Here is a 12,125-nt window from a genome sequence, read left to right on the forward strand (position 1 = left end):
GAGACTGGGTCCTAGCCAGAGCAACCAGACAGGAAGTCAAACTGTCGCTGTTTGCTGATGACATGATTGTTTACCTAGAAAACCCTAAAGACAGCTCCAGAAAGCTCCTAGAACTGATAAAAGAATTCAGCAAAGTTTCCGGACACAAAATTAATATACACAAATCAGTAGCTCCTCTATACAACACCGACCAAGCTGAAAATCGAATCAAGAACTCAACCCCTTTTATAATAGCTGCAAATAAATAAATAAATAAATAAATAAATAAAATACTTAGGAATATACCTAACCAAGGAGGTGAAAAACCTCTACAAGGAAAACTAGAAAACACTGCTGCAATAAATCATAGATGACACAAACAAGTGGAAACACATCCCATGCTCATGGATGGAAAGAATCAATCCTGAGAAAATGCCCATACTGCCAAAAGCAATCTACAAATTCAATGCAATTCCCATCAAAATATCACCATCATTCTTCATAAAATTAGAAAAAACAATTCTAAAATTCATATGGAACTGAAAAAGAGCCCACATAGCCAAAGCAAGACTAAGCAAAAAGAACAAATCTGGAGGCATCACATTACCTGATTTCAAACTATACTATAAGGCCACAGTCACCAAAACAGCATGGTACTGGTATAAAAACAGGCACATAGACCAAAGGAACAGAATAGAGAACCCAGAAATAAACCCAAATACTTACAGCCAACTGACGTTTGACAAAGAAAACAAAAACATAAAGTGGGGAAAGGACACCCTTTTCAACCAATGGTGCTAGGATAACTGGCTAGCCACATGTAGGAGAATGAAACTAGATACTCAGCTCTCACCTTATTCAAAAATCAACTCAAGATGGATTAAGGATTTAAATCTAAGACCTGAAACTATAAAAATTCTAGAAGGTAACATTGGAAAGACCCTTCTACATGAAACCCTTAGGCAAGGATTTCATGACCAAGAACCCAAAAGCAAATGCAATAAAAACAAAGGTAAACTGCTGGGACTCAAACTAAAGAGCTTTTGCATGGCAAAAGGAACAGTCAGCAGAGTAAACAGACAACCCACAGAGCGGGAAAAAAATCTTCACAATCTATACATCTGACAAAGGACTAATATCCGTAATCTACAATGAACTCAACCAAATCAACAACAAAAAAAAACAAACAATCCCATCAAAAAGTGGGCTAAGGATATGAATAGACAATTTTCAAAAGAAGATATGCAAATGGCCAACAAACATATGAAAAAATGCTCAACATCATTAATGATCAGGGAAATGTAAATCAGAACCACAATGTGATACCACCTTACTTCTGCAAGAATGGCCATAACAAAAAAAATAAAAAAACAGTAGATGCTGGCATGGAGGTGGTGAAAAGGGAACACTTACATTGCTGGTGGGAATATAAACTAGTACCACCACTATGGAAAACAGTATGGAGATTCCTTATAGAACTAAAAGTAGAACTACCATTTAATCCAGCAATCCCACCACTGGGTATCTACCCAGAGGAAAAGAAGCCATTATATGAAAAAGATACTTGCATACACATGTCTATAGCAGCACAATTCACAATTGCAAAATCATGGAACCAACCCAAATGCCCATCAATCATTGAGTGGATAAAGAAACTGGGGGTGTGTGTGTGTGTGTGTGTGTGTGTGTGTGTGTGTGTGTGTATACATATATATATGGTGGAATACTATGCAGCCATAAAAAGGGATTAATTAATGGCATTTGCAGTGACCTGGATGAGACTGGAGACTATTATTCTATGTGAAGTAACTCAGAACTGAAGTAACCAAACATCGTATGTTCTCACGTGTAAGTAGGAGCTAAGCTAGGAGAACGCAAAGGCATTAAGAATGATACAATGGACTTTGGGGGACAGAGGGGGAAAGGATGGGAAGGGGGTGAGGGATAAAAGACTACATATAGGGTGCAGTGTACACTGCTTGAGTGATGGGTGCACCAAAATCTCACAAACCACCACTAAAGAACTTACTCATGTAACTAAACACCATCTGTTCCCCAATAATCTATGGAAATAAAAAATTAAAAACAACAACAACAACAAAGAACAGAGACTGGGCTGGGCATGGTGGCATGCACCTGTAGTCCCAGCTACTTGGAGACTGAGGTGGGAGGATTGCTTGAGCCCAGGAGGTCAAGGCCAGCCTGGGCAATAGAGCGAGACCCTGTCACAGTCTAGGTTTAGAGCCCATTTCTCCCATTTGCTAGCAGGGTCACCCTGAGCAAGATACTTAATCTCCCTGGGCCTTGGTTTCCTCATCTACAAAACAGGGATGATAACAGTCCCTCAGGTGATGGCTACGGGATTGTCAGAAGGCCTCAGACACAAAGCTGTCCATTGCAGCACCATTTATACAAAGTTTGAAAATCTGTATAAGCAACAGGTAGGAAATTTTTAAAAATTAATTTTAGCACATTTCCCCATCAGACCTTGTGTGGGTAGCTGGAGGCAGACAGGTCCTATCCTCAGAGGGCAGCAGCAGATTAAACATATTTTTAAAAATTAATAAATATGGTCAAAATGTAAATTAAATTAAAAATGTATCATCTCTGGCAGACTGTTCTCTACTAAGAGTGAAAAGGGGGGAAAATCCACTGAATGAGCCCAGACTTCAAACTTTCTTTCATTTCATGGGCTCCCTATAGGCCAGAGGGGCCCCTCTCCAGACCCCCACACAGACACGTCTTGTGCTGATGAGGCCTCCTAGACTCAAGAGGACAGTAAGATTCTCCCTTCATCCCAACCCATCCAAACAATTTTAAATAAGCTGGAAAAATGCCCTCCAGATTCCATCAACACAATCCAAAGGCTGGAGGGTATGACAGAGCATTGGATGCCAGGTCAGAGCATCTGGAATCCCCACTCTATCACTGATTAGCGCCAGCATCCCAGGCCCACCCCTTTTCCACTAAGTATCTGTAAAATGGGGATAATGTGACCTGCCAGGGCTGCACTGAAGCTCACCCTGAGATAATGAATGGGGTGGCACTGTGCAAACTGCAGAGGGCTAAAGTGTAAATGGAAGGGTTGACAACAATTTTATTATTAAACACCACCTTAGCCTTAATTGCCTGAGAAATGAGGTCAGGGCAAGACAGGGTTCCGGCCCTCGCTGCCTGCTAACCTTAGGAGGGAGCTGCAGATGATTAAAACCGTAATTGTTTCCTGCATCTACAACTGATTGAAGATGATAATGATAATTGCCCTTTAAAAACCCCTGAGTTTCAAAGGACCTGCCTGATAACTCTCAAAAGGGAAAAAAAACCAGCCATTAAATGTAGAAAAAAGGTTCACCTATCTAGTATTTCAAAAAACGCAAATGAAAACAAGGTACCTTTTTTTGCCTATCAAATTAATAAAGATTAAAAAACAAACTGATGTAATACTGGCAAAGCTGCAGTGAAACGAACAACAAACTCTCACACACTCACAGCCAGTGGAACTGTCCACTGGCTCTTTCCAGAAAGTTATTCAGACGTACATATACCTTGATTCCGCCTCTTTGATTCAGTAATTCCACTTTCAGACATCTACTGTGAGGAGATGATTAGAAGGCCTTAGACACAAAGCTGTCCATTGCAGCACCATTTACACAAAGTTTGAAAATCTACATAACCAACAGGTAGGAATTTTTTAAAAATTAATTTTAGCACATCTATGCAAATTTATATGAAAAAGAGTTCTTAATGACATGAGTAGCTGCATATATTTCATATTAAAGAAAGCAGGAGATAAAATTACAGACCCAAATTTATCTCAGTCATATTTTTAAAAAAATTTAAGGGTGTGGTGATGCGTGCTCATAATCCAAGCTACTGAAGAGACTGAGGTGGGAAGATCCTTTGAGGCCAGGAGTTTGAGGCCAGCCTGGGCAACACAGGAAGACCCCATCTCTTTAAAAAAGAAAAAACAAAGAAAAAGGACACAAAACACTACAGAGTAATCTGCCCAAAGGTGAACAGTGTTGGCCTCTGAGCGATTGGATTGTGATTTCTTAAAGAAATTCTTTTCACCATTTTGGTACTGTGTAAATTTAATAAAATCATATGCACTGCACTGACAACCACAAAAAAAGGGCAACAGAAAGAAACAATGACTTAGAACCAACTAACTCCTCATTTCTGGTAAACCTCCAATATGTAACTCGTCCAAAACTAACAAACTAATGAGCAGGCTCGAGCACACATTACAATTCCAGTACTGGGGTGGGTTCATCTGGAAGTGATATGGCTTGCAGGCTAAGAGTCCACAAGCTTTGCTAATATTACTATGCCTAATAAGACTTGCTGATGTTATTATATTATGAGCCAGGTGTTTGGTTAATACTCACTTAAAAAAATTTTAGGCCAAAATGCTCAATCTTATTGATTGTGTAAAAAATGCATTTTATATCACACCCTGTTTTCATGTAAACATATATAACTGAAACATTTTGTCCTTTCTATCTGCAAAAGCATGTTGCTATTTTCTATTCTATTTCCTAAAATGTGCTGCTCATGCCCCATTAAATGGATTCTAAAACCCATCAGTGTGCTGTGGGCCACAGCTAGAAAGACACTGCAGGGAAGGAAAGCTGGGTCTCCCCATCTCATGTGTCCTGGTCTAGGCTCTCCAATGTGTACAGAGCACGAGAGCCATAATGGGTACTCTCTCTTGGTTGGCCAAGCTTGAGTTGCAAAAGAAAAAGTATGAATGTTACAAAGAGAAGTTCATGCCCTATAGCAAAACCAAAGAGGCAGGAACCCTTGATGTCAAGGTCAGGCAAGTCCAGTCTAGAACAGCCAAGGCCCAGAGCATCTGAAGGCTGTAAGCGCAGTGAACTGGCTCTTGGAAGCCACCTTTGGCCTGAGGAGCTCTTTGCACATCTGAGAACCAGCACACAGTTGCAGTGCTAACTTAGAATAATGCAGAAGTTAAATTTGCTTTTGTACTATTACATTTCTCCTAAACACGCCTTTTCTCGATGACTCATGATGATACACGGTCCTCACTTTCAGAGGACTTTATCTGGTACTATATTTACTCTTGAATAACAGGGTCTTTCTCCAGGGAGGTGGTTCAGATCGGCTCCTTCTCCTTGTACCTATTACTGTGTGGAACTGCCTGACTGCAGGGTGGATGCTGCCTGCTGGAGGGACATGGGTGGGATTGAGTGGTGCTCTTGGCCTGGCATGTCACAGGCACCTGGGCCTCTTGGTTGGGAGCTGGTGAGCTGGGCCCCTAAGTAGGACCACTAACAGCTGTCCCTTCTGCTTCTCCTGATGGGGCCTGTTTAGTATAGGATGCAGACTGTCATAGAACAGGGAATGAGGGGAAGGGGGGATGAATTTGAGAGGAAACTGAAAAAAGGCTGTAGTCTGTATAAACTTTAAGAACAATGTCCTCTATCAGGATGGGCTCAAGATGTCACATCATTCACTCTGATGATGTCAGTTAAGTTTCCTAAGGTTTGCAAACTAGCCCAGTCTGTCTGCTTTTTGTGATCCTGGGCCAAGGAGGACACAGTCACAGAGGGCAGAGGGGAGGTTCTGGAAGCATTAGCAGTTGCTATCCGGTGGCTCAGCTCCCGGCCTGTCCTCTCACTGGCCCTGCCTCCAGAGCCTTTTCTGTCCTTCTTCCTTAACTGGGGCTTGGATTTTCCCCACTCCATTCTTTCCTTGGTTCACACATCTGGCCTCTGGAGGCCAGGAGGAGAAACGTTCCTCTAACGCCTGGGCCACAGCCCTTCACCACCCCGCCATCCCTCAGCCACCTCTCCTCCCCAAAGGCCTTTCCCTTACTTGATGGCGTCATCCTTTACCACCCTGGGTGCCTTGCTCTGTCCCTTGGGCTTCCCCACATCTCATGTCTCCTGTTCTATGCGCCAGTCATTCCTTTATTCTTCAAACACACTGTACACCTCACCACAGGGCCTTTGGCACATGTGCCTACCTCTGCCTGCTCCACACTTTTCTACTGGTTTCCACTCTTGCTTCAGGTCTCAGCTGCCTTGCCACTCCCTCAGGGGTATCTTCTCAGCCCTGACTCCAAGCCAGGAGCTCTCACAGCACCACCTGCCTCTCCTTTATGTGCTGTGGGTTAGTTACACCGAGGCAACTGGAGTCCTTGGGTGAGTTCCTCAACTTCTCTGAGCCTTGGTTTCCTCATCTATAAACTGAAACTGACTTCAGCGGCTTTCGTAAGGATTAAATGAATGACTATAATGTATGACATGCTCAGAACACAACGCGAGGCACAGAGTGATTCTGAATGGTCAATACCCACACGGTGCCTGAGACATAAAGGCTCTTTTTCATGACTAAATCGATGCCCCAGTCTTTAGAGATTGTTCTGGTTGATTCGCCTTCTGTGAGCCACCCTCAGGCTTCAGTTTCTTGGATGATGCCCTTCCTAACAGCCGAGATCTGCCTGCCTCTGACAACCTCCATACCTGCCTTACCCCCCTGCCCTCCCCGCTGACATCTAACAGCAGAGCAGAAGCGGTGCTGGTCCGGAAGTCAGGCATCACTGCCCAACTCTGAGCCTGGGCTTCCCTATATGTAAAGTGAGGTGGTCCAGGCCCATGCAACAACCAAGAAATGTTTAGAATCCGGCCATTTACAGAGGAGAAGTAACTAGTAAAGACTGGAGGAAAACTACTTGGCCTTGGGATGCCCAAAGCAATGCTAAGGGCATCCCTTTGAAGGATCACCTCGTAGTCTTCAGGCAGGAAATAGGAATGACGACAGTGACAACAAAAACCACCGCCTCCAATCCTGGCAGGGCTGAGAGGAGCCGCCTCTGCACAGCACAGTGCTGCAGAGAGGTGAAGAGAAAGAGGCCAGGAAGCCTGGGTTTAGAGTCTCCCTCCACTGCCCACCACTGTGTGACCTGGGCACCATGCTCCCCTCCCTAGACTGTGCACCCTTGCCAGCCAGACGAAGTAAGTGTAAGGACACCGGCCTCCTTGGGCTGTCTCCAGGACTGATGAGGAAACATATGTAGTGATTTGCAGATGATAAAGTACCATGTAAATATTTATTTGCTGCTGGTGCTATGTGTCTGTTCAATATTTCTGTGCATAGTCCAGCAACATAAAGAACCATAAAAGTGGCCATGCTCTCTGGTATCTCTGCATACTGTGGAACACAGAGGGAGGGAGGGAGGAAGGAAGGAAGGAAGGAAGGAAGGAAGGAAGGAAGCAAGGAAGGAAGGAAGGAAAGGTAAAAAGGCAGAGATGTCCATTATGGCAATATTCATAATAACAAAATTCCAGGCATGAGACTATTGTCCAGCAAGTGGAAAGCTGTTAGGCAAAGTGTGAAAAAGCAGCAGGTAAATAGCCACTGCACATTGTTGCTGGAAAAAAAAAAAAAGCCACCCTATATTAAGAAAAAAAGCAGACAGCAAAGGAGTTCCAAAAACCGAACAGCAATTACAATGAAGCTTGCAAAGTGAGTGGTGATTTGTCTTTTTTATTTCTGTGGTTCTTTTTGTTTTTGGTGTGTGTGTGGCTCTGGGTGGGCGCAGGGTGGGAGCATTGATATTTTTAGCTTTAAAGCTGATGAGAAATTTAACATGAGACAAAAATGTGGCAAGCCGACAATAGTGACTGACGGCTGTCTGTGTGCCAGGAGCTCTGCTGAGCATTTTAGTCCTTGACACAACACCATCATCCCCACCCTACAGATGGGGACAGCGAGGCTCAGAGAGGTGTTCGCCTCACCCCACACAGTGAGTAAGTGAAGGAGCTGGGATTCAAACCCAGGCCAGCCTGACCCCAGGGCCTGTCTGTGTCAAAGGCTCGAAGGCTCTGCTTTCACAGCGCTCCCGAGGGCCACACCTAGCCCTATGCATTGAATTAGCTAAGTGAAGATTTCAGCTCAATCTGGGGAGAAACTTTATGGGGGAAGAGGCCATGCTGGGAGGCAGTGAGTGCTTGCTCACTGTCAGATATGACAGAGGAGAGGAAGTAAGACCTTCTCCAGATCCCAGGACCCTGGTGAAGCTCTCAGATGTCTGAAACATGGAAATACAAGAAACAGAGAACAGTACCTTGCCTGCATTCAGTTCAGAAATCGCTGCCAGAATCTGCTGCCTGGACCCATCTGTCTTAATTCCCAGCTCCTTCAAGTCACCATCAGTCAGTGTGAGGAACGCTTCCATGTCCACCTGGGGAGAGAGAGGGGATTCGCCACCATCTGCTGGATGCCACAGATTCTTCCCAGCCACAACAGCAATCTCACGATTATGAGCTATGAGTGCTTATTAGTAGTAAACTGATGATGATTTACTACTTCTAAGTCCTGACTTTATCTTTAAAGCATTGTTGAAAACATTTAAAAAAAAAAACGAACTCTCCTCAGATCTGGCTCTTGGATTTTCTGAACAGATGCATTTTAGGAAGACCCTTAAAATGAGCCAAGTAAGGAAAGTCTCTGAGATAGTCATCTGGGTGGCTAGAACAGGAGAAATCCAAGACCTGCTATTAGAAAAGTTAACTGCAATGTTGCTGTACTTTTAACAACGTCGGATACTGTGCAAACGTATGGCAGTACTCACCTCGTCTCCCCCACCATGCACGAGACAGAGACAGACTGTGGAAAGACAGAGTGAATAAATAAGCAGAAGCAATAAAGGAGAGAGGGCCATGGAGAATGAGAGCAGAGCTCAGAATAAGGGCATCTCAAAACTGCAAGCCTTGGTTTCTATGGGTGAGATCCTGATAGCTCTGTCAGCCCTGCCTGGCCCCTGGACAGGAAATCAAGCCCTCTGCTCCACTGGCTTCTGTTCCTCTACGGCAAGGTGGAGGGAAGGTCGGAAGGGGCTCCAATGAAGCAAGCACATCCATCACCCTGCATGTCGGACAACAACGGCCTCTGGCATAGGGGTCCACACCTGGCAGGATCCAATCCAGGTCCACTGGGAAGCCAGTCTCAGTGTTAGACCAGAGGAGAGCAGTGAGCACTATGTGTGCAAAGCACCTTCTGAGGATTTCAGATAGACTGAGTCATTTAACCCTCATGACATCAGCGGGGTAGATCACTATCCCCACTTTGGAGACAGGGAAACTGACACACAGAGTTTTTTTTTTTAGCATTCAATGTAACATGGCCAGTAAGTGGCAGGGCCTGGCTTTGAACCCTGGCAGAGGGCTCCAGCATCTTCGCCCTTCTCCACAATGCCACATCATTCAGCCGCAGATTTCCTGGCCTCCCTCATGGGCTTTTCCTGAGGGCAGTAGCCCTCTTGCTAACATGACTTCACTTCCCTAAGCATTAAGGCATTGGGTCCCCGGTCTGGGCCCCTCCCCCTGGGGAGATGCTGTTGCAGACAATGCTACAGCTTCACAAATCAGACTCCAACAACGGCGCTCATCTGGGAGACGGGACAGAGAACTGGCTGCCCACACCCACGTCTTCAGCCAGAGCTAAGCAGAAGGAGGCTGTGTTGCCCTGGAGACAGATAGGGTGCCAATTCCCACTCACTGCCGGGGGACCTGGGCAGGTGCCTTACCTCAGTTTCCCCACCGAAAAATTATAGTCCCACCATATAAATTACAGGGTGGATGCGAGATCTACAAAGAGAGTTTACAAACAGCTTTACGATCTACATTTACAAACTACAAGATACTATCACACTTTAGAGATATGCTAGTGCCATTTAAAATGAAACTTGCATAACTTCTTGAAAATCCTCAGTCTTTCACTTTATAAGCAGGCTTTATTTTACATTTCCTCATACCTAACAAGATTAAAATTTTTTTTCTTTAAAACATTTGATTTATGTAGGGATAGAGATTTTCTTTCTGAAATTTTCCCTGCTCCCCATCTTTCCTTTTCTCTGTTAACAGTCATTTTACTTTTCTGGATTAAAAACAAACAAAAACCTCGAACCAGGTTTGAGTCACTGGGGAAGAATCTGCTCCTTTAACCCATCCTTAGCCCTCCCTGAGATGCAGGCACCCCCACCCCTCTGGCAACAGTAAGCTCCTGGCATCTCTTGGGTGTTTTATAGCTCACGGAGTGCTGAGGGGCTGAATGGATGGGTGATGCCATTTGAATGGAAACCACCTGCCCCAGTCCTGCTGGACACGAGTCTCTCCCCACAATCCCAACCCCTAGCAGGGACCCCACATCCAGCCTGGCACCATGGCCAGTCCTCAGTGATTCTGACGTCCTCAGCACCTGCCCTCTTGGTGAGGGGCCCTCCACCTCCTAACTGGTCTTTCCCTCCCAGTTATTCTTCCCCTTCTGCCCTTCCAACCCCTGTCCACCTCCATACCAGAGGCTACAGACCTGTCCAGCCTGCATCTACCTCAAGCCCGTGGTGTACAGAAGCAAGTCCACGCTGTCCAGGCCCTGCCTGGTCAAGCTCCATTCCCTCCTCCTGATGGGCTGGCCTTGGCCCAGTCCCAGCCAAGCCAGAGTACCACAGGCTCCCTCAATGAATCCTGCTCCCTCTTCCCAGATGCCCTTCCAGGTCCGTTCCCCCTCTTTCTCCAAAGTTCAGCTTAGTTCTCAACCCAGGTCTTCTCTGGCCCTCATTTCACAGACCCCTTCTCTGGGTTCCAGAGTATTCTGGGCATCTGCATTTCCCAGCACCCGGCTCTGGCAGAGTGTCTGGCAGGGGCAGGGTCTCAAGTACTTAGTGTGTGTTTGTTGACTGAATGAATGAATGACTGCATCAATCAATCAATCTTCTGCCTCTCCATCTGCACTGACCTTCCCAATTCTGACCTCCGTCAACCCTGGGAGATGCCAAACTCTCAGGGCTTATTCTAGGTGGAGAGCACCAAAGACGGAATTCCTCTCCTATGACTACTTGTGAAGGGGTAGCAGGAATGAGGCAGAAATATCCCAGTATCCTTTCAATATTCATGCCCTATTTTTTAAGCAACAGAATCCCAATTTTTAGCTGGGCATATTTCCACACAGTTAAAACATATTTCTGAGTTTCTTTTGCAGATCAGTATTGTCAGGTGATAAACTTCTGGTAAATGAGATATAATAAAGACTGTGTGGGACTTTGGGGAAGTCTCTTTAAAAAGGAGGGAATGCGTCCTTTTTCAGTCTCCTTCCATCCTGCTGCCTGGAATGTGGATGTGATAGCTGGAGCTCCAGTAGCTATATTGGACTTTGAGGATACAAGCCACGTATACTAGTGGGGGTGGAGCAGAGAGCTAAAAGGGGCCAGATGACTCATCTCCAGACTTTCTGTGGGAAAAAATCACCTTATTTTTTGTTTAAGGTACCATTATTTTGGTATTTTTCAATACACATAGTCAAATCCACCTTAATACAGGTAGAAAGATGAAAATTATTAGTCTGTCTTTAGCTTCAATGTGGTAAGATAAGAACATGAATTAACTTCATTCCTCTTCCAAATTCTCACTGATTGACTGTAAGTGCATATTAATGGAGAGAATTGTTTACTGTTGGAAACTAGGGAAAAGTGCTATCTACATGCCAGATACTTCCAGGAGTTTCTGCAAGGGACTGAGAAGTACCCATGAAGCTGTGGTGATTGGGTCTGGTGGCAATCAGCAGGGTTAAAACCTCAGTCCTACTAAAGCCTCCAAGGAAAACACTGGGTTGTGGGTCCATATAGAGAGTGCACCCCTACAGTGTAACCAGCTCATATGTTGCCAGAGAGAAACTAAGTAAAATGAAGAGACACTGAGCTTGGCCCCCAGCAAGCACAGGCACCTGTGTCAAGTAGAGATGAGGGCACTGCCTCAGCTAACCTCACATGAACCTACCACACACAGAGGTCCTCAGCCAGTGGCTGCCAGCCCTCCCCATGGCACCGCCTCAGGCCCCAGCTCCCTCCCTGATCCCAGAGGCTGCAGAAACTTCTAGGTGAGTGAGTTATTAAAATTAGAGCGGTGCGGTGGCTCACGCCTGTAATCCCAACACTCTGGGAGGCCAAGGTGGGCGGATCACGAGGTCAGGAGATCGAGACTATCCTGGCTAACACAGTGAAACCCCATCTCTACTAAAAAATACAAAAAATTAGCCAGGCATAGTGGTGGGCGCCAGTCCCAGCTATTCGCGAGGCTGAGGCAGGAGAATGGCATGAACCCGGGAGGCGGAGCTTGCAGTGAGCC

General features: G+C 45.4%; 1 protein-coding gene across 2 annotated transcripts in view; it reads right to left on the reverse strand.

The window, feature by feature from the left end:
• Positions 1 to 12,125, reverse strand: part of ANKS6 (ankyrin repeat and sterile alpha motif domain containing 6) — a 68,003-nt gene that overhangs the window by 5,230 nt on the left and 50,648 nt on the right. For both annotated transcript variants that reach the window (XM_011993761.1, XM_011993762.1), the window contains exon 13: positions 8,072 to 8,188. In XM_011993761.1, the coding sequence (XP_011849151.1) occupies positions 8,072 to 8,188 (117 nt within the window). The remainder of the gene's footprint in view (positions 1 to 8,071; positions 8,189 to 12,125) is intronic.

The sequence above is a fragment of the Mandrillus leucophaeus genome, unplaced genomic scaffold, assembly GCF_000951045.1.
Source record: "Mandrillus leucophaeus isolate KB7577 unplaced genomic scaffold, Mleu.le_1.0 Scaffold433, whole genome shotgun sequence".
In the NCBI taxonomy this organism is placed as follows: domain Eukaryota; kingdom Metazoa; phylum Chordata; class Mammalia; order Primates; family Cercopithecidae; genus Mandrillus; species Mandrillus leucophaeus.